Below are 24,578 nucleotides of genomic sequence, written 5' to 3'. Positions count from 1 at the left end.
CATACGTTATTTAAAATGGATAAAATAGATACATACATATAAACATTTGACTAATCGTACTCAACTGGTGCTTCTAACTACGCCTGGGGTGTACCTGACCTAAGCCTAATATGTGGGCGGGGATAGAAAGTAGCAGTTTAAGTTAAGTTTGTTTTGCCAAGTGACTGATTCAAGAATTCTCTGTAAGGGGTTATTCAGCTCCGTACCTGAGGTCTAGGATGGTTGAGGGATAGTATCTCTCATCTGAGGTCTCGATATTCCAAGCTGCCTGCGAGGGCTGATCGGAAGCGCCGGAGCTGGATTTCTCGGCAGGAGAAAGGCAGCGTCTCGTTCTCAGCGCGTCAGGAAGGCGGGGCAGCGCCGGTGGGCTTCGCTCTCTGCTGGGCTTCGGCAAGTCTCGCTGCTCCGATCTCGTCACCACCGCGTGTGTTTGCTTAAGGCAATGTCGGTAATATTTATACCTGTAAGGTGCCGAGATTGACGTAAGGATGGACATAGATACGTCAATAAGGATGTCATACGAGCCGGTCGTTAGCACATTCTTTTACTGAAGTTCTCGGTGAAATCAAAACAATGGCCACAGGGTTTTTCCCAGGTTGTCATAGGTTTGATTTGTTTTGAGGACTCCGTATGCCTTATCAGGGACTGGAGGAATATTGCTTTGCCTAATTAGATGGCAAGCGTTATGACCTAATCAGATAACGCGCTCCTGTGCCGTGGTCTGGCGTAATCAGATAACGGTTTCTGCATCATGGGATGGCTGCTAGTTAACTCGTTAACCAGAATAGGGTCAGGAATAGGGGGATCGATACAGAACCTATAGGAATACATCACAAGGTCATACAGCCTAAAAAGACTGTTGAGGCACAAAAGACCCTCAGACCGATAAAATTCGGACTTCCGATGCACATACGCCAAAAAACGGTCGAACCAACAACGGAAATCGAACCGACACACACAAGAAAGGCGATAACAGGGAAAAGGGCTCAAGCGCATGAAGAGCAAGAACCCTCCACAGAGGAGCAGACCAAACTGTATATGGACCCAGATACTGGCAAACGTACCGTACTGAAAAGGAAAGTCAGACCAGACACTTCTGCTGAAACCTACCGCATTCCACTCAAAAAGAAAAGAGACTCTGCTACATCTCCAAGTCTCTTTGAGCCCATCAGCACACATGTGCAAGAAACTTATACATATTCTCCCACACGCACAGAGGAGGATGTGGAATATGAGGATAATGAACTGTATAATTATCCAGTGGACGATGACCAGGACAACCAAACTGAACCGTGGTCTAGTCATGTAGATCCTCTGGACTCACTGACCATGCTAGATACTGCTGCATACTCTGTTAAAACTTCGCCTACAGAGGACACAGCTGCTTTCAATGCATTAATCGAAAGAGCAGCATACAACCACCACGTGGAAATGCATGCAGACCCCATTGAGGAGGACTTCCTCTTCGACACTTTCAACACTTCTGAAAGATCAGTGAAAACATTGCCAATGCTAAAAGGGGTGCTTAAACACGCAGGGGACATATTTAAGGAACCAACCACGGCAAGAGTCATTAACCCAAGGATTGAAAAGAAATATAGGCCAGCACCAGTGGACCCTACATACATTAAGGGACAGCTGCCATTGGACTCTTTGGTAGTATCCAATGCACGTAAACGTGCTAATTCTCAAACAACGGGCGAAGCTCAACCTCCATACAAGGAGTCTAAAGTTTTTGAGGCTTCAGGCAAAAGGGTAGCTGCCCAAGCAGCTAACATATGGAGAATCTCTAACACACAAGCCCTGTTAGCCAGGTATGACAGGGCACACTACGACACACTTGAGCATCTTCTCCAGCATCTACCTGACCTTTAAAAAGAACAGGCAGAGTTCCTAATACAGGAGGGAAAGTTAATATCTAACGCCTCCAAGTGTGCGTTAGACGCAGCTGACACAGCAGCCAGGGCTATCAATACCAGTGTAATGCTCAGAAGACATGCGTGGCTCCGCATCTCTGGGTTCAAAAATGAGGTTCAGACAACTTTACTTAATCAGCCAGTCAACCCTGATTATTTGTTTGGCCCTAATGTGGACACAATATTAGACAAAATGAAGAAGGATACCGAGACAGCAAAGTCTATGGGAGCCTTGCAGTCACAACAATACAGAGGTGGCTCCTTTCGTCGCTCCGGCAACAGAGGAGCTGCAAGAGGAGGGTCAGCGCAGCAAACCTCATACAACAAAGGGAACACGCAAACCACCTACAACAAAAACAGTAGAGGTGGATACCGGGGCAATAACAGCAAAGGTAGAGGACGAGGGAATAACACCACCAGATCCTCTACCAATACCAAGCAGTGACTTCTTGTCACTGCCCCCAGACCATATAACACCGGTCGGGGGCAGATTACAGCAGTTCCTGCAAGTCTGGGAAAACATAACTACAGACAGGTGGGTGAGGAAAATTATCCAGCATGGCTATTGCCTAGAATAATTCTCCACACCACCCAACATACCCCCAAAACACCGTCCTATGTCCGCAGAACACCTACACTTATTGCAGCAAGAAGTCATCAGCATGCTACAAAAAGGGCCATAGAACTAGTACCCTTAGAACACCAGGGTACAGGGGTATACTCACTGTACTTCCTAATTCCTAAAAAGGACGGGTCTCTCAGGCCAATCTTGGACCTCAGACCCTTAAACCAATACATTTTATCATAGCATTTCCACATGCTCACTCTACAGCAGGTATTACCACTGTTGCGTCAAGGAGACTTCCTCGCAACACTAGACCTCAAGGATGCATATTTCCATATACCGGTACACCCAGCACACAGGAAATATCTCAGGTTCACCATACAAAATCAGCACTATCAATTCAAAGTCCTTCCTTTCGGGGTGACAACAACCCCCAAGTGCCTAGCGACAGTAGCTGCACATCTCAGAAGACCGCATATTCATGTCTATCCATATCTGGACGACTGGCTAATACAAGCACAGTCAGCCCAGCAATGTGCCAGCCACATGTCACGCACTATTCACCTCCTGCACAGTTTAGGTTTCTCGCTGAACTACCCAAAGTCCCATCTTCAGCCTGCCCACGTACAACAATACCTGGGAGCGACGATAGACACTCTGGCAGGGAGAGCACAGCCGAAATCTGTCAGAATACACAGCATTCAGACGCTAATCCAAAGGTTCAAGCCCCAACACTCGCTCCCAGCCCGAGTGTTTATGCAGCTAATAGGTATGATGGCCTCATGCATTTTCATAGTCCCTCACACAAGACTACACATGCGTCCGCTGCAGGAGTGCCTAGCACGTCAGTGGAACCAGGCTCAAGGACAATTAGACAACCTAGTGTTGGTGACCAGTCGTGCATACAACTCTCTGCATTGGTGGAACCCACAAAACCTTTGCAAAGGACGACTGTTCCAAGAGCCTGTACCACAAATAGTCTTAACAACGGACGCATCCCTAGTAGGGTGGGGAGCCCATGTCCTCCACCACACAGTACAGGGCTTATGGACCACGCAACAGAAAAAAATGCACATCAACCTACTGGAGCTGATGGCAATTTTTATGGCAATGAAAGCTTTCAAAGTACATCTGTGCAACAAAGCCGTGTTGATCCGGACGGACAACATGACTGCGATGTACTACATACAGAAGCAGGGAGGAACACACTCTCCACAGCTGTCACATCTAGCTCAAAGCATATGGAAGTGGGCCATTCTGAGAAACATTTTTCTCATGGCCGAACACCTCCCAGGCAAGGACAATCAAATAGCGGATCTGCTCAGCAGACACAGCCAACAGATACACGAGTGGGAGATTTATCCCACAGTGCTTCAACCATACTTCCAACAGTGGGGACAACCAGAGATAGACCTGTTCGCCACAAAACAAAACGCAAAATGCCAGTACTTCGCCGCAAGGTTTCCATACCCGCAGTCTCAGGGCAATGCGATATGGATGAACTGGTCAGGCAAATTTGCCTACGCTTTTCCACCAGCACCGTTGATACCGCTAGTGGCACGCAAACTGCGCTAACACTCCATGACACTAATCCTAGTTGCTCCAACTTGGGCGAGGCAACCGTGGTACACCACGTTCCTAGAACTTTCCGTGGTACCTCATCAAAGACTAAAACTAACGCCCAGTCTCTTAACCCAGAACCATGGAGACATTCAGCACCCAGATCCACAGCAGCTGAACCTTGCAATCTGGCTCCTGAAGTCATAGAGTTTGGCTACCTAAACTTACCTTCTGACTGCATGCACATTATCAAAGAGGCAAGAAGACCTACCACAAGAGCATGCTATGCGGCAAAATGGAAACGTTTTGTCATTTACTGTAACAACAATGACATAAACCCACTAGACGCATCAACTCAAAATATCATATGCTATCTTTTGCACCTACATCGCTGCAATCTAGCCTATACGTCCATAAGGATACACTTAGCTGCCATAGCAGCTTACCTTCAGAACAGGCAACACCTTTCCCTATTCAGAGTACCTGCAATTAAAGCATTCATGGATGGACTCAAACGAGTAATCCCCCCAAGACACCCACCTTCACCAGTCTGGATCCTAAACATCGTTTTAACCAGACTAATGGGACCACCTTTTGAGCCTCTACACTCATATGAAATACAATTTTTAACATGGAAGGTGGCGTTCCTCGTAGCAATTACTTCGCTTAGAAGAGTTAGCGAGCTGCAAGCCCTAACTATTCAAGAGCCAATCTTCCAAGTCCACGCTAATAGGGTCATGCTTAGAACTAACCCTAAATTCATGCCAAAAGTAGTGTCCCATTTCCACATCAATCAAACGATAGAACTGCAAGTGTTCTTCCCAAATCCACAGTCAGTACCTGAAAGGGCCCTGCACACACTAGATGTTAAAAGGGCTCTCCTATATTACATAGACAGAACAAAAGATTTCAGGAAAACAAAACAGTTGTTTGTTGCTTTTTCACCACAACACAAAGGCAACCCCATTTCCAAATCTGGGTTAGCAAGATGAATTGTTAAGTGCATTCAAATATGTTATCTTAAGGCAAAACACACTTGAACAGTTCCCCCAAGAGCGCATTCAACACGCAAAATGGGGGCATCCATGGCTTTCCTGGGAAACATTCCTCTAGAGGAAATATGTAAGGCAGCCACATGGTCCACCATACATACTTTCACAAAACACTATTGTGTAGATGTACATTCCAAGCAGCAAGCTGCTGTAGGACAGGCTGTTCTAAAAACTCTGTTTCAGACTGCTGCAGCTGGCACAGGTAGCCACCGCTAAGGGAGAAACTGCTATACATTCTATGCACAGATATGAATTCAGCAGCCCACATGCCTCGAACGAAATATGCTACTTACCAGTATGCATCTGTTCTTGGCATGTAGGGCTGCTGACATTCATATCGCCCACCCTCCTCCCCGGTGCCTGTCGCAGCTGTAGCATTCATTCTAACTCTCACTTTCTTGCATGGACATCTCTTACTGTACAACACTCCACCTCTGCCACAATGGCAAAAAACAATCTAAGGATGGAGAGGATGCCCATGCGCACTGTAGTCCAGGGGAGGAGCCACCTATCTCGTGATACTTCGAAGACTCTTCCAGGACAACAATGTGCAATCATCCAGACCCAACACTAGGCGGCGATCTATGCACAGATATGAATGTCAGCAGCCCTACATGCCAAGAACAGATGCATACTGGTAAGTAGCATATTCCTTCTTAGTGCTAAAAGCGTTCCAGAAACTCATTTGCAAGAGGACTTGATTAAAACAGACAACACTTAAGATGTATGGTTTATTGGCGTTGGTATTTAATATGATGCTAATTGTAACTTGCACTGTGAATTGTATGAGCAACAGTGAAATGGTCTGTCATTTTTTCCAATAAAAATATGAAAAAAAATAAAAATATTAAAACAAATACAATTTAAAAAGAAACAGACAATACTACCACAATGTTTTACCTCAACAAACCTGGAGGTACGAAATCATTTCCGCTAAGCAAAATAGCACAACAAATCTGGCAATGTGCAATTTCTCAAAAGATCAATCTGCAAACAATACACCTACCGGGAATATACAATACAACAGCAGATCAGCTGAGCAGGCAGAAAAACTGCTCTCACAAGTGGGAACTGAAGCAGAAGACAATACAAATCATCTTCAAACTCTGGGGGACCCCAAAGATAGACCTTTTTGCTACAATACAGAACAAGAAATGGCAGTTTTTTGCCTCAAGGTTTCCTCACCACCTGTAAAAAGGGAATGCCCTGTCACTCTATTGGTCAGAGACATTTGCATATGCCTTTCCACCAATACCTCTAATCCATAGAGTTCTAGAAAAAGCAAGACAACCAGGAACGAACCTAATTCTCATTGCTCCACAATGGACCAGACTAACATGGTGCTCAAGTCTGCTAGAACTGTCCAAGGGACAATTAAACCGACTCAGAGCGGACAAGCACCTAGTAACAATGCAACAGGGCCAAACCTTCAACCTGGAGCCAATGACACTACGCCTAGCGGCTTGGCACCTGTATACATAGTTTGGCCACCTAAACTTGCCTCAGCAAACATTGGGAATTCTAAAGGAGGCAAGGAAACAGACAACAAGGCAATGCTATGCTATGCTGCAAAATGTAAGCGGTACACCACTTGGTGCACAGCAGACAACCTAATGAACACAATCAACACACAAGAAACTGTTATCATTTATCTAACTCACCTTCTAGACAGTCACATCAACTACTCAAGCCTAAAAGTACATCTCGTGCCATAGTAGCTTACACCAGAGGAAAATCATGCAATAGCTTCTTTAAAAGACCTCTTATTAAGAGGTTCCTAGAGGGGTCTAAAAGAATTGTTCCACTGAGAACAGCACCAGCCTCCATGTGAAGTCTAAATACAGTCCTCGCAAAACTTATGACAAGACTTTTGGAGCCCATGCATAAGGCAGACCTCAAACACATCACTTTAAAGACTGCTTTTCCAATTTCCATAGATCTTTAAGGAGAGTAAGTGAGCTACAAGCTTTAACTGTACAAGAATCAGACATGTAAATCTTTAAAGACAAAGTTATCCTAAGAACTAATCCACAATTCTTACCAAAGGTTGTATCCAAGTATCACTTGAATCAAAGCATTTTTCTACCAGTCTTTTCAAAGACCTGCAAACAAAAGGAGAAAGAAGCCTCCATACCCTGGATGTAAGGAAGGCTCTACTGTATTATCTGCAGAAAACAAAACAAGTACACAACAGCAAACAGCTGTTTGTTGCCATCTCACACACAAAACACCGGGGGCACCTGTCACGAGGACAATAATTTCACAATTGATAGTCCAAACAATCCAACTATGCTATGCCACCGCAGGAAAAACCCTATATGTATGACCAAGAGCTCACTCAACTAGAAAGAAAGGAGCAACTCTTGCATTCATGGCCAAGCCAATGTGCCTATAGACACTATATGTGCTGCAGCAACATGGGTATCCCCGCACACATTTTCACCGAACATTACTGTTTGGACATGCAAATAAATAAGGAAGCACAGATGGGACTAAAGTTATTTCAACACCTGTTCGCAAAATCTTCCTTTAACTACAACCTCCAGAAGTATGGAGAAACCACTACATAATCAAATGCACAGCATGTGAATCCAGAAAAGGAGTTGCGCTGCAAAACGAAATGGTTACTTACCAGTAGGAGTAATTTTGCAGCTTGCAGAGTTTTCTGGATTCACATGCAACCCACTCAGCTTCCCCTACAAGGAATACAAACAGGTTGGGAAGCATGACTAACATTTCCCAAAAGTACTTTCTAAAGGACTATCAGACTAAAACACTAGGAAAAAAGAATCCGAAGATGGCTACCACGCAGAACAACTTCCAGGGCACCGTCTGACGTCACACAGGGGACGTACCTGGCACCAATTGGTGGTCGATGACGCCCAGAAGGGGGAAAAAACATTTAAAAAAACATCCTATTCTGGACCCAACCACTAGATGGCGGAATAATGCACATGTGAATCCAGAAAACTCTTTAAGCTGGAAAACTACTCCTACTGCTAAGTAACCATTTCTTTTCCCTCCAAAGATTTGACATTTTGGTGTCTACTTAAAGTAATAATATAACCTCTTTTTATAAATTGGTGCATGGTTTCTATTGAATTCTGTTTCATACTTATTTACTCTTTTTAGTACTCCTAAATGTTTTTTTACCTCTCCTTTAACTAAGCCCAACTACTCTGTGTCACAGCTACACAGGACTTAGCTAAGAGGTTTTTTTAAAGAGCCTAACTGGACCTGATGGAGATTGTGGCAATATTACATGGTGAGGTCTCACAACCACACCACCTAATAATTCACTTTCTTACAACTATCCGTGGCACTTTGTGCTTCTTGGCGCTATTTTTTTTACTTCAAACTGTCACCATAGTGAATATTTTGGTGACATTTTGCTTACGTTTTATGCTTATTTTTCTAATTCTGTTTGGGATTTTTAGTGTTTTGCATTTTGACTATATTACTGTTTTTGTATTTCATAAATACTTTACTTATTGCCCTCAGTTAAGCCTGTGTGCTTTGTGCCATAGCTACCAGAGGTTGAGCTAAGGATAATTTAGTGACTTTTGAGCTTTCACCCTGACATGGGTTTTGATTATTCCTTAAGGTGGGTAGTCGCCCACCCCAAATAAAAATCCAGTTTCTTACAGTACTTCTCTAAAGATATAACTTTTTTTATTTCTCCAGATGTATTTCTCTCTTTTAGATTATTGATGTTCTTCCCAGTCTGTGTCACTACTAAAAAAGTATTACTGTGGGGGAAAGTAGGTCCTACCAGACTACCCTTCCCCCCCAACCCATGTCATCTTATAGCTCTGATGGCAAATGTAGAATCCTCAAGAGACAACTGAGTCTGCCATTGTCATGTACTCCTCTTTTCTGAACGCACAGAGATGTGTTTATTTCTGTTCACTCAGGATTCTCAGTCAAGCATCGTGAATCCTTACACTCGCTCTGGTCTCCAGATTATAGGAGCTGAAGATGAGGACTTTGATGCTGAGCAGGAGCAGGTGGGTTCTGTTTCTTAGGAACGCTATTGTAGTGTCACACAAAAGTGTGTGTCCAACACATGGAATAATGTAGTCATTGCTATGTCTTCTGAGTGTGTGTGCCACACTTTAATGTTTCTGCAGAAATTGTGGAACAATGCTGCTATTGTCTGTAAAGGTGAATGTGTTCTCTGTGATACTGTATTTGGGCAATATTTCGACATAGCCACAATGAGTTAAACTATACCCCAGTGAACACCAAAAATGTTAACCCCCCCCTCTCTCAAATGACGTCTGGTATTGCTACAGCCATTGCTCACAGAGTAGCCCTTAAATGTATGTTCGAGGCATATGGGCTGCAGATGGTACATTACGAATAGATCGCCATCTGGTGTTGGGCTCGGATGATTGCACTTGTTTTTGTCTTGGAGAAGTCTTTTGTAGTCACGAGGCTGGTGACTCCTCCCTTGGGTGATAGTGCGCATGGGCATCGGCTCCATCCTTAGATTGTTTTTTTCCGCCATCGGGTTCGGATGAGGATCAAAGCGCTCCAGATCGACTTCGAGAAAAAAGTTATATTTCGGCGCGTATTCCCTTTCCAATTTGACGGTATTGTTTATGGAGCGCGAGTTCATTCCCATTTCGACGTGCTTCGACGTCAACACCAAAGATTTCCAACTCTACGTCGACGGGACCGGGAGGCCCATCTCGACGTAGTCCAGCCCGGAGTCCATGGAAAGGACTCCATTCAAGAAATGTCCAACGTGTGGTGCTAAATTCCCACACAAGGATCTACACGAGGTGTGCAACCTCTGTTTGTCACCTGACCACGAATCCAGGGATTGAGAAGCCTGTGCGGCTTTCTCCTCCAAGTCGACGATTAGAAACCGTCGAGCCCGAAGACACGAGATGTCAAGGATGGAGTCAGATGCAATCCCAGAACTGTTCGAGGTCGAACACCCCGAGGAGGAGGAAGATGAGGACGGGTCGGGGTCAGAAGCGGACGAGTCTGATGTCGAAGAAGTCGACGTTCATCAAACCGTGAGTGACGACATCCCTTTGTCAAAAAATCGACCCCGATTGGTGTCGACCCCGCCTTCGAGCCCGGTTAGACAAGCGAAGAAAGTTTACGACGCCCCGCCTTCTGGCTCGGCACCGAAACCGAAACACTCGGTCTCCCACTATGTTGGGTCCGAGAAACGGTCGACATCGACATCGACACCGAAACTCCATACCAAAGAGAGCTTGAGGTCGAAACATTCCATGTCGAAACCGAAACATGCTTCGACGTCGAAGACTCCCTCGACACCGAAAAAATCGGACTCGAGCAAACTCTCGGTGCCGAAAACACATAACACTGAGACACAGAAGCAAAAGCACCTATCGGACCCAAAGACTTTGGTACCGACACAGGAGCAACAAACAGATCCAAAACAAAAGACTTTGCTCATTGATCCACAAACTGGCATGGTGGGGATAAAACTACCTAAAAAGAGGAAGACTCAACCGTTGGAGGAGAAAGCTCCTCCTCCTAAGAAGAGAACAATGGGGACAAATACAACTCCTCCCCTTTCTCCACACCCTTTGGACCCACCCTCTTCTCCTCTTCCTCATACTCTGCCAGCTATCCCTCGACCTTTTACACCACGCCCATCTACACCTCAAACAGATGTAGAAAGTGACACGGGGGATGGGGACCTTCCTAGGGATGATAACAATACTATCCCAGAAGATAATTCGGGTTTTGCACAATTGATTAATAGGGCAGCAAAAAACCACAAGGTAGATTTATATGCGGAACCTCAGATAGAAGATTTCCTTTTAGAAAAACTACCTGCTGCACAAAAATCTTCAGGGACCCTACCAATGCTCAAGGGTCTCCTCACTCACACATCAGACATATTTAAAGATCCTGTGAGGGCTAGGGTGTTAAACCCAAGAATTGATAAAAAGTATAAGGCAGCCCCAAAAGACCCAGTATTTATTAAGAGACAAATACCTCTGGACTCGTTAGTAGTCTCAAACGCTCGTAAGAGGGCGAACTCACTAACAGCAGGAGAAGCTCCTCCTCCTGACAAGGAGTCCAAGTTAATAGATGCCTCTGGCAAGAGAGTAGCATCCCAAGCAGCAAACAGCTGGCGCATAGCAAATACTCAAGCGCTACTTGCAAGCTATGATAGAGCTCATTATGATGAGTTAGAGAAACTCATTACACATCTCCCTAAGGAACATCAAAAAAGGGCAGATCAGCTGATACAAGAAGGGAAGATAATAACCAACACTTCCATTAAGTGCACCTTAGACGCAGCAGACACTGCGGCAAGATCTATAAACACCAGTATCATGTTAAGAAGACATGCATGGCTCAGGGTCTCAGGGTTCAAACAGGAGGTACAAACTTCTTTATTGAACCAGCCTTTTGATGGGAAAACGCTCTTCGCTCAAGCACAGATGAGGCGTTGGAGAAAATGAAAAAGGACACAGAAGCGGCTAAGTCAATGGGAGCATTGCAACAGCCATCTCAGAGAGGTTCCTTTCGTAGGTCCACCTATAGAGGCGGATCAAAGAATACAGGCACAAGCCAGCAATCAACCTATTTTACACCAACATCACCCAAAGGTAATTCTAGAGGCAGTTACAGAGGTAACAACAACAAGGGTAGAGGTCGCGGAAACAACAACAACTGCAACTCTCCTACCCCAAAACAGTGACTTCATACAGCTCCCCCCAGACCATGCAACACCGGTCGGGGGACGCCTATCACAGTTCCTACCTGTCTGGGAAAACATCACATCAGACATCAGAGGTTCCTCGCAAGATGGCCGCCTGGTAAGAGCTCCAGTCCGGAGCTCCTAGTGCCTGGGATCCCTTTTTGGAATTATCCCTGACAGCACCCATCTGCGCTGTACAAAAACAAGTAACTGGATTTACAGCAAGAAACAGGTTTTACATAAAAGTAACTGGATTGCAAAACATTCACCGGAAACTGCAGCGGAGCCCTGGACGGTGGGGCGAGCTGGGGAGAGGACTGCTGCTCGACGCTGGACATCGGAGGAGTTGGAGTCCAGGATCCCCTGGAGGCGTCGCTCGGTTCCAGTGTCTGCACCGGACTGGTGAGGACTTCAGCGCTGGCTACGTCGGGAGTTCACCGTGAATGCTGGGCGGCCCACAGGAGGGCTACTGGCGAGCTGTGACCCGACCCATCTCCGCTGAAGCTGGGGAGGCTGTGGGGGCGTCGCTGGGGCCCTGCACCGCTTGTCACTCCGGAGGATCGCCGTGGGTGCTGTGCTGCTCACGGGAGGGATGCTGGCGTTCTGTGGCTCCGCTCGTCACCGCTGGAGCTGGGGAGAACGCCCGTGACGGCAACGGACCTGAGACACACCGGGGACCTGGCAGCCCCGAGGAGAATGTCTCCACCTCGCCACCACCCCTGCAGGCATTGAGGGGGTAGGCTCCGCGGGGCATGACCGGAGCGTGCCAAATCCAGCTCGGCTGGTCTGTCCCCCTGCGCCTCTCTGTGACGACACCTGGGGAGCTGAGCACCTGATGGTCGTGAGGCTGAAGGAGGTGAGGGACGGAGCGGACTGGCGGAGAGCGGGCGAGTCTGGGCTTCCCAGCCTGGCTGATACTCGCGGGCTGTGATCGGCGTGTCCCGCCCGGACGGGGGAAGGGCAGCTCGTCCTCCGCCTGTAACAGCTATCGTGCTAGGAGTGGGGGAGAGGACCTAGGGGTCTGGCTCGGCTCTCCCTCTCGCCCCGATCACACCGTTCATCACACCGCTCACCCAGCTTCTGGGGGTGAGCTAGGCAAGGAGGAAGGATTTGCCTTGGGGAGGATCTGCCCTGATCTGCTCAATGAGCTGCTCTGATCTGCGATCCTGTGCACGCTCACGTTTCTTTCTCTATTGGATGTGCTGCATGGATGCAATACTTGGGAGCAGTGACGGCCGGTGAGCCTGTCGACCTGGGCACCACTACATCGGTGTTATGCAAATGCTGGCAAATAAGGTCGTATTTGCCCCTGCTGCGGGGATTGCAGATCGCTTGCCAAAGTGAAAGCTGACTAAGGTATTTACTGCCCCAATACTTCTTGCTGGATAAGTTACTTTTTCTGCCCCACTCGATTTCCCTAGTGATTCATCCTGTACAAAAAAAACATATTGTCCTCAAAATGGCCGGGGCCATAAACTGAACACTCTACCCCCGCCTGAACATACGAGGCCCCTCAGCAGCTCCTCCTCTGATATCAAATCTGAGATAAGACTCCCCTTGGTATGCAGGACCCTGAGCCAGCCGGAATGGAATCTGAAACTGCTCTGCCCTGCTATCAAAACAGCAACAACTAAAAGAGGACTAATGACTACATCCCCCCTACTTGGTGGCCATCTTTAAACTACTCTTGCTCTCTTTGCCGGCCATCATGGACTAGTCCTTCTGACCATTATTTACTATCGGTACGAAGGTCTCCACTTAGCTCTGTAGTTAAATATTGGTGTTCTTAAATATTTGTCTTTTACTGCGGGATTTATTATTATTGTATTTTACAATTTATGTAACCTAGTGCTCTTGATGTGTTTAAGTATCCACCTTTCACTACAGTATTATACTACTACTAGTACCCTACACCTTACGCAACTTACACCCATCGTCACTTTTACCCACTGACAGTTCACTGAGTGCTAAATACAATATTTCCCTCACGACCTATTACAATTTCAACCAGACACTTTTATATCCGCTTATTTACCATACACAAGGTGACTCCAAATATAACTATTTTTAAATTTTTTTTTTTATTTTATTTATTCATTTTTTGTCATTTCTGTAGATTATTTGTTCATTTCACAAAGACATAGATTTACAAAACAGCATTTAAAATCTTTAGAACAATTCATCAATAGACATCGTACAAAACAAAAAGAAAAAGAAACCTAAATATTCATTTATAGTACATGCATACACTCATTATCATTCATACAGCATTCATACTGCAATCTATGTTAGAGGGATCACGTATGGTTGTGTGATCTAATACGCAAGGTCGACGCGTTTCGGTGGGTTTGTGACCACCTTCCTCAGGACCTCTTGAAAGCACAATCGTTCAATCCACAAAACATAAAACTTTCTGTATCGACATCTATAGAAATACAGGAAAGTGGTTCCACTAGTCTGTTCTGGTTTTGGCTTAAGAACCAAATGCAAGCCATCCACTAAAAAAAATTTATAAATATACGACTCTGCAAGTCAACAACTTGCTATTTGGATTTTATAAATTTCCATGGAAATGAGGAGCGTCCAGAGATGGGTGGATTCCCTGAAAACGATATAAATATATATCTTGCTTAACGCAATCTGTCTTTGCATGTATTTCAAGTAACCGCCAGGTATATCCGAGTCGGCTAAGTCGGCTTGTGGTTCCAGGCGGTTCCAGGCGTGTCGTTTTTTGTCCACAATAGGCTGGGGGTCGCGTAACTTCGTGAAAATAACGAGCCGCCTACAAACGCCTCCTCACATGTGGAACCACAAGCCGACTTAGCCGACTCGGATATACCTGGCGGTTACTTGAAATACATGCAAAGACAGATTGCGTTAAGCAAGATATATATTTATATCGTTTTCAGGGAATCCACCCATCTCTGGACGCTCCTCATTTCCATGGAAATTTATAAAATCCAAATAGCAAGTTGTTGACTTGCAGAGTCGTATATTTATAAATTTTTTTTAGTGGATGGCTTGCATTTGGTTCTTAAGCCAAAACCAGAACAGACTAGTGGAACCACTTTCCTGTATTTCTATAGATGTCGATACAGAAAGTTTTATGTTTTGTGGATTGAACGATTGTGCTTTCAAGAGGTCCTGAGGAAGGTGGTCACAAACCCACCGAAACGCGTCGACCTTGCGTATTAGATCACACAACCATACGTGATCCCTCTAACATAGATTGCAGTATGAATGCTGTATGAATGATAATGAGTGTATGCATGTACTATAAATGAATATTTAGGTTTCTTTTTCTTTTTGTTTTGTACGATGTCTATTGATGAATTGTTCTAAAGATTTTAAATGCTGTTTTGTAAATCTATGTCTTTGTGAAATGAACAAATAATCTACAGAAATGACAAAAAATGAATAAATAAAATAAAAAAAATTTAAAAATAGTTATATTTGGAGTCACCTTGTGTATGGTAAATAAGCGGATATAAAAGTGTCTGGTTGAAATTGTAATAGGTCGTGAGGGAAATATTGTATTTTGTTGTTGTTTTCCCCTCTTTCCCTGACCTAGAAAATATTTGTAGAGGGGGTCCCATATTTATGCTAATAAGTTCACTGAGTGCTACCTCATATTCTAGTGTCGTACTTGTTATTGCTGTAATTTGTTTGCACATATATGGGATTCAGTAATTCTTTAATAGTCTAGCCCTATTCTCATACTATATATATGGTAAGCCGCACATATCTCACCTTTATCCCTATCACTCACTGTTCGCTACCTCACTTACTTGTTGGTTCGTCGATGTAAGGTACCTCACGATGTTGCACTGATTACTATTATTACTACCTCAGCCACCTCGTTTAGTCATGTAAGCTGCTCCCTGTCACCTTCTACACCTAGACTACACCGCTGCTACCTCGTACACGCTGATGTGTAAATATGATTCCACCTAACCGGTGCTACCTCTCATATTTTGTACATGATGTAAGTTGACTGCTACCTCGCATATAGGATACATTAAGTAAGCTGCACCTATGCATTGTTGTTCTTGGAGTGCACTGACTTCTACCTCTTACACATTGATGCACTGACTCCTACCTCTTACACACTGATCACTCACAAGTGTCACTCCTTTGCACTGTAATTAGCGGCTGACAGTTTTTATTGTCGTCCTATCTCCTACACCCAACATCACAGCCTTCTAAAATGGAGCTCAACGGCACGCACACTTTTAGAATTAACTACCCTCCCACACTGACCAAAAAAGCCACTAAACGTTTTAAACATAACTTCTTGAGGTCGCACCCTGAAACACCCTTTGCCGACACCTACTTCTCACAGGGCAATGGAGCCCTGAATACTGATATCATCTTCCACACCTCACGCAGAGCCCAATGGAGAAAAACGTTCCTATCCCTACTCACCGTCTCCACCACCAGGAAAACATCTCATGGACTAACTCTCTCTATCACACCTTCCCACCTCTTCCCTGGCAGGACTACCATTACTATCTACAATAACGGGATTGTCCTAATACAATCCACGGATAAGAACCTGGAACTGCTAGACAACCTGTTCCCCAAGTTCAAAGAGCACCTTTCCATGCTGCGGACCCCCACCCAGAACTCCACCAGCATTACCACCCCTGACATCGCAGCCCCCACCTACAACATCCATACCCCTAGCACCCCAGTAAATGGCCCACCTGCTGTTAACGCCCCTCACTCCACAAGAACAGTCATAAATGTCCTCACCCCATATACTAGCCGCCCCACTAACATGACCCATCATACCCCCACTCATACCTCCCCCATCCCTCTCCCCCCCGACATAACAACTCCCATTCACAACACGCCACCATCTGAACACACCATCGCTCAGAGCTTATCCACCCCCTCCTCCCTTCCCCCCCACGGCAGACCCATCTCCCTCCCCAGCCCTCTCCCCACTCCCACCCACGAGTCTCCCACATCTGACATATTAACTTTCACCCACACGCCACCATCTGCACACACCACCATTTGGAGTTTATCCACCCCCCCTCCCATCCCCCCCACGGCGGACACCTCTCCCTCCACAGCTCCCTCCCCACTCCCACCCAAGACACTCTCACCCTCCCAACAAAAGATACAGAACATACCGCCTCTCCTACCTCAGCATCCCCCTCTCTCCCACCTCCTATTCTCAGCCCCCACTTCCCTCCTGTCTCCCCCACTATCTTCAGCCTTCACTCACTCTTCTACCCAACGGCTCCGTCTCCCACTGACGTCACTTCCCATGCCTCCCACCGACCTCCCATTTCACCTACTTCACCCACGCCCCTCGCCCACAAAAAGGCCCCCACTTTGAATGCCATCCCACTCCTTAGCACCACAGAACCCTCCAACAACACTAGTATATCCACCCCCTCGTTACCCTGCTCGCTTTCCAGCTCACTACTCAATGACTCACCAATGGCTCTCACCACAAACACCATCCCTAATCCACCTCCTGACCAGACTTTATACACCCTCCAGCAAGTCAAAGAGGATATTCTACAAATCAAAAAAGATGTCCACGCAATAAAAGAGCTTCTCTCCTCACAGCCCAGTCTACCTCCCACCATCCCTCTACCCCACAAACGACGCACCCTCCCTACATACACTCGCCTCCAACGACACCCGCGCTGGTCGACTATCCCCGTTCGCACTAACGCCCACCGCCCCCGTCGTGTCCTCAACACATTGTCGAACCGTGACTTATGCTCTCTACTACGCTCTTATGGCCCAGGTCCGGTAAAACGCATATCCAACACACACATCCCCATACCCACAATTCTTACAAACCCTCTGAGGCTCCCAACACTCAACAACAGAGGTTCCGTCCCTAACAACCTCAGAAAAGTTCCCCTCACACTAGAAAGCTCGACCACCCTTCCCTCTCCCAAACTCAAATGCATCCTACTCAATTGCAGATCGACCCAGAGACACTCCTCCGACATCGCTGATCTCGTCTCAGCTAGGGATCTGGACCTAGCCATTCTAACTGAAACGTGGCTTACTGAAGCCTCTGCCCCGATTATGGACATACTAGTCCCCCCCAATTATCACATCATCAGGCTGGACAGGTCTCCTGGCAAGACGGGCGGGGGAATTGCATGCATTTTTAGGAGCAACCTCTCCGTTACTAAAGTCACCCCCCCCTCCCTCCCCTCCAGTGAACTCCTCTGCCTCGACATCACCAGCGAGGGCAAACAAGTTTGTGCTTTACATCTCATCTATCACCCGCCTGGTGACAATCTCATATTCACCCAACAACTCATGGACATGATCACTTCCAATGCCGGTAAAAGACCACCCAAGTCTACCTGGGTGACTTCAATCTCCACTGGAACGATCAGAAAGATGCAGTGGTGAATGGCCTCAAAACTTTCCTTAATGCGCTTGACCTCACCCAAATATGCGATAGACCAACACACGACAAAGGCTCGATACTCGATCTCATCATTGCCAAAGAGAACTCCACACAATTGGAGGCGATTCAACCCTGCGACTGGTCTGATCACCATATTATCACCTTCTTTATCAATGAAAAAGTTAAACTTAACCCAGCTCAACCAATCAAATCCAAAACATGGAAAAGGGACTTGAAGAACCTCAACCCCTCTACCCTGCCTCCCCACATCAGCAATCTCCTCCTTCCCCCTTCAGGTGCCTCGGATGTTCAATCACTGATGGACCACAACCTTGACTCTATGAACACAGTAGTCAATGAAGTCGCCCCACTGCAACTGAAGAGAGTCTCCACCAAAACCTCTAATCCCTGGTATGATGATAGTCTCAATGACGACAGGCGTACTATGCGAATGGCAGAGCGCACCTGGAGATCGGACCCTTCAGCACTTCACCTCAAAAGGCTTAAGAACAAGAGAAATGCCTACTTCAGGAAAATTAAGCGCACAAAGGCGGACTTCTTTAGACACCAGTTGGACCAAGCAAAAAACAGGCCAAGAAAGCTGTTCGAACTAATCAAGACCCAAACAAAGACACAACCCCTACAATCAAACAGCACAACTAGCGACACCCCACACTGTGAAGCCTTCTCTGCTTTCTTTAAGATAAAGACTGACAATATAAGAAATGACCTCATCATGGATGTAAGTCGATTCCCCAACAACACCAGAATGTCTTACACTCAACCTAAAAACAAGGCATCTTGGCTGCACTTCGATACCTACTCGGAAGAAGAAATACACAAACTGCTCTGCACCTTGAAGCCCTCTAATCACCTCACAGACCCTCTACCTGCTAATGTAGTAAAAGACTTCATCCCCTTGCTCCTCCCCCTCTGGACCAAAATCGTCAACAGCTCCCTGCAACAAGGCCTCATTCCGGACTCACTCAAGGTGGGGCAAGTCACGCCTATACTCAAGAAACCCACAGCTGATCCGTCTGACCTAAACAATTACCGGCCCATCACCAATATCCCCACCCTGGCCAAACTGCTGGAGAAATGTGTCCAACTCCAACTAACAAAACACATTGACCAATTTGACCTCCTCAACCCTCATCAATCAGGCTTCCGAGCGAAACATAGCACGGAAACAGCTATGACACACATAATTGATGACGCCCTCCTAATTCTTGATCGCAATGAGTCCTGCCTCCTCATCCTTCTTGATCTCTCGTCAGCATTTGACACGGTCAAACATGAGAACTTGCTGGAGCTGCTAAGCACCAGAATGGGTCTATCGGGAACTGTTCTCAAATGGTTTTCGTCCTTCCTTCACAACCGGTCACAGAAGTTCAAGATCGACAATGTGCTATCTACACCTGTGCCTGCAGATCTAGGTGTTCCACAAGGATCCTCTCTCTCCCCCACACTGTTCAACATCGTCATGGAACCACTCGCCACCTTGCTCCAAGCTTCCAATGTCCAATTCCATATGTACGCTGACGACACTCAACTCTACCTAAAGCTACAATCCCCGGAAGACATCAAACATCTGAATTCCACGCTCATAAACACTCAATCGTGGCTGGCAAACAATCACCTCAAACTAAATGCTCTGATAACCGAGTTCCTACTCATCTCACCCCCGGCGAAAATTTCCACCACCCAAACATGGCTCAATAACCTAACAGCACTCAATGTCCAACCTACCATCGTGGATTCGGCGAAATCCCTAGGCATCACACTCGATGCCAAGCTCAACATGCAGCAGCACGTTAGCAAAGCCACAAAAGCAGCCAATTTCCAAATCAACACATTGAGGAAAATTAAACCCTTCCTCCCTGCTGAAGACTTCCAAAATGCGGTAAAAGCTTTAGTCAACCCTCGAATAGACTACGGACTCGTGGCCCTCAGCGGACTCCCGCTATCCACAACTGCACCCTTAAGAGCCTCCCTGAACACTGCAGCGAGACTCATAACTGGCTCAAGAAAGCACTCGCATATATCCCCAGACTTAAAGGCTCTAAAATGGCTACCTTTTGAAGCCAGAATACAGTTAAAAATTGCAGTTATGACACACGCGGCCGTGCACCACAATGCACCCAACTACCTCGCTCAAAAGTTGTCTATATCAGGAGGTTCGAGATCCAATAGAAGTTCAAAAAACTTACTCCTGAAACCTCGTAGATTCCGGAAAGAGAAAACATACAAGCGCTCCTTCTCTGGAATGGCACCCAGGATCTGGAATGCGCTCCCGCCTGAAACCAGGCTGATCTCCTCCGCTGCACTATTCAAGAAAGAGGTGAAAACCATCCTTCTGGCCAAGATCTCCTGAACACTATTGGTGCTGGATCGGAGACTCTGCATTGCTTTGTATCACTGTTAACCTGTCCTCTGGCACTATACTTCTAACTTGTTGGTGTCACTACCAATATATGATACACGTTGGATTACTGATTCACTCTCCTGATACCCTCACTCAGTGTTCTCTCTACACTAAGGCTTTGATATAAGCCATTCACACACCCAAGGTGCACCTGAACACCTCTGTGTTGAGATCAATGACTTGTACCGTCTTATATTACTTGTTTACCTGAGTGTATATTGATATGCCTTATGTATGTTACTATTATCCTATCATGTTAGTGACTATTATACTGCTCCCATTATCTCTGTTCACTCCCACTGCCCCTACCCTGTCTTTGTGAAGCGCTCTGATATCTGTAAGGATCTTGTTCGCGCTATATAAAACTTTGAATAAATAAATAAATAAAATAAATAGACAGGTGGGTGAGACAAATTATCCAACATGGTTATTGCCTAGAACTCACTGCTACCCCACCAAACATCACCCCCAGACAGCGTCCAATGAGTCAAGATCATCTGACATTATTAAAACAGGAAGTACTATCACTGCTACAAAAGCATGCGATAGAGGAGCTTCCACAACATCAACAAGTAACAGGAGTATACTCGCTATACTTTCTAATTCCCAAAAAAGACTGATCTCTAAGGCCTATACTAGACCTCAGACCTCTCAATGCATACATAAATTCGGAACATTTCCACATGATCACGCTGCAACAGGTACTTCCTTTACTGAAGAAAGGGGACTTTCTTTCTACACTGGATCCAAAAGACGCCTACTTTCATATCCCAATTCACAAAGCTCACAGAAAATACCTCAGGTTTGTAATAGAAGGGCGACATTATCAGTTCAAGGTCCTTCCGTTTGGAGTCACAACAGCACCAAGGGTGTTCACAAAATGCCTAGCAGTGGTTGCGGCACACCTAAGACGACAGCAAATACATGTCTTCCCTTACTTGGATGACTGGCTAATAAAGGCCACGTCACAACAGGAATGTCTTCAAAACACACAAAAGACAATTCAACTGCTGCACCAGCTTGGGTTTACAGTGAACTACACAAAATCCCACCAGCAACCAGACAAGGTTCAACAATATCTAGGGGCTACTATAAATACAGAAAAAGCCATAGTATACCCCAATCCAGTCAGGATTCAGACAATGCTCACCTTAATTCAAAGATTTCAACCGCAACACTCATTAACAGCTTGAGTGTTCATGCAGTTATTAGGGATGATGTCCTCTTGCATACTGTTAATCCCATATGCCAAACTACAAATACGTCCGCTTCAAGAATGTCTAGCAGCACAGTGGAATCAGGCTCAAGGTCAGATTACAGATCTGGTGTTGGTAGACGACCGCACGCATCGCTCTCGGAAGTGGTGGAATACAACAAACATTTCCTAAGGGCGGTCGTTCCTAGAACCAATTCCACAAGTGGTACTAACAGCTGATGCATCGCTCACCGGATGGGGAGCGCATATGGAGAGATACACAGTACAAGGGAGATGGAGTGTACAGCACAAACAACTGCACATAAATCATCTAGAACTACTAGCAGTGTTCCTAGCATTAAAAGCTTTTCAAATGCATATTCTCAACAAAGCAGTCCTGGTCAGAACGGACAACATGACAGCGATGTATTATATTCAAAAACAGGGGGGGACACACTCTCTCCAACTATCCAGACTAGCGCAGGAAATTTGGAGATGGGCCATTCCTCAAAACATCTATCTGTTAGCCGAACAACTTCCAGGGGTTAAAAATTAGATAGCAGACATCTTAAGCAGAGAGTCAGAACAAATACACGAATGGGAACTGCTCAACCAAATACTGCAGCCATTCTTCCAAAGATGGAGACAACCGGAGATAGATCTCTTTGCCACTCATCAGAACGCAAAATGCCAAAGCTTCGCATCCAGGTACCCACACCACCTGTCGCAGGGCAATGCATTATGGATAAATTGGTCCAACAAATTTGCATACGCTTTCCCCCTCTCCCACTAATTCCATTAGTGGTTCGAAAACTGCAACAGCATTCAATGACCATGATACTGGTAGCACCCACGTGGGCACGGCAGCCGTGGTTCACCACGCTCCTACAACTCACAGGTGCCACGCCAAAAATTAAGAATCTCACCCATGCACCTTACACAGAACCATGGAGAAATAATGCATCCAGATCCCAAACAACTGAACCTAGCGATCTGGCTCCTGAGGTCTTAGAATTTGGATACTTAAATTTACCTCCAAACTGTATGGAAATTATTAAGCAAGCAAGACGTTCCACCACCAGAGCCTGCTATGCAGCAAAGTGGAAAAGGTTTGCTGTACACTGTAACAGTAACAACATCAACCCTCTGGACGTATCTACGCAAAATATTATTTGCTACTTACTACACTTACAGCAATGTAACCTTGCTTACACCTCCATTAGAGTACATCTTGCAGCTATAGCAGCATACCTGCAAAACAGGCAACATCTATCCCTGTTTAGGGTACCCGCAATTAAGGCTTTAATGGAAGGCCTCAAAAGAGTTATTCCACCAAGACTACCACCTTCTCCAGTCTGAAACCTCAACATAGTACTCACCAGACTAATGGGGCCACCTTTTGAACCTATGCATAGGTGTGAAATACAATTTCTTACATGGAAGGTGGCCATCCTTATAGCCATTACCTCCCTCAGGAGAGTGAGTGAATTACAAGCATTAACAATACAAGAACCATTTCTACAGTTAGACAAGAATAAAGTGGTTCTTAGAACAAACCCAAAGTTCTTGCCTAAAGTAATTTCAGCATTCCACATCAATCAGCCAGTGGAACTACCAGTCTTTTTTCCAAAGCCACAGACGGTAGCAGAGAGGGCCCTACATACACTAGATGTCAAAAGGGCAATATTATATTACATAGAAAGAACACAAGCTTTCAGAAAAACCAAACAACTATGTGTAGCGTTTTCCCCAACACATAAAGGCAACCCTATCTCTAAAGCAGGTATTGCCAGGTGGATTGTAAAATGTATACAGATATGTTACATAAAGGCAAAAAGAACACTTACTGTTCCCCCTAGAGCTCATTCTACACGCAAAATAGGGGCATCTATGGCATTCTTAGGGAACATTCCCCTAGATGACATATGCAAAGCAGCAACTTGGTCTACACCGCATACCTTCACAAAACACTACTGTGTTGACGTGCAGGCAAGACAACAGGGAAATGTGGGCCAGGCTGTATTAAAAGCTTTATTTCCAACTGTTGCAACAGACACTGGTGACCACCGCTAGGGAGGTAACTGCTGTGTAATCTATTCATAATGTACCATCTGCAGCCCATATGCCTCGAACGGAATATGCTACTTACCAGTATGCATCTGTTCTTGGCATAGAGGGCTGCAGAGTGGTACATGCCCTCCCTGCCTCCCCGGAAACCTGTGTCTGTTCCAACATTATCTTATTTAGCTACACTTACATGGGCATCTCTTTCTGTATTCTATCATACTACTCCATCTAACCCTACTATGGCAAAACAATCTAAGGATGGAGCCGATGCCCATGCGCACTATCACCCAAGGGAGGAGTCACCAGCCTCGTGACTACAAAAGACTTCTCCAAGAGAAAAACAAGTGCAATCATCCGAGCCCAACACCAGATGGCGATCTATTCATAATGTACCACTCTGCAGCCCTCTATGCCAAGAACAGATGCATACTGGTAAGTAGCATATTCCTTATATCAGATCTCTGAAGGTAAGTGTAAGAAAATGCCTCTATTTGTGTGGCCACCAAAAAGATTTTTGACTGGTGCTGTTGGCTTTTGGACTCGCAGAATGCACGGAAGCCTGCTAACCAGACCACAGTGCTAGTGCCCGGACTCTAAAGTGTATGTTGAATTGGCTGTACCCAATTGGAAATGGTTAGCTTACCTTAGTATATGGTACCTTGGTACCCAGGGCATTTACGTTAGAGGGGTACCCCAGCCTGGAGTTC

General features: G+C 45.8%; 1 protein-coding gene across 3 annotated transcripts in view; it reads left to right on the top strand.

Moving 5' to 3' along the window:
- The window catches only part of ARHGEF12 (Rho guanine nucleotide exchange factor 12), a 926,126-nt gene that overhangs the window by 209,082 nt on the left and 692,466 nt on the right, over positions 1–24,578 (top strand). For all 3 annotated transcript variants that reach the window (XM_078682163.1, XM_078682161.1, XM_078682160.1), the window contains one exon: positions 9,008–9,100. In XM_078682163.1, the coding sequence (XP_078538289.1) occupies positions 9,008–9,100 (93 nt within the window). The remainder of the gene's footprint in view (positions 1–9,007; positions 9,101–24,578) is intronic.

Source organism: Lissotriton helveticus, chromosome 3_1, assembly GCF_964261635.1.
Source record: "Lissotriton helveticus chromosome 3_1, aLisHel1.1, whole genome shotgun sequence".
Taxonomy (NCBI): Eukaryota; Metazoa; Chordata; class Amphibia; order Caudata; family Salamandridae; genus Lissotriton; species Lissotriton helveticus.
This window is presented reverse-complemented; position numbering and strand designations above follow the sequence as displayed.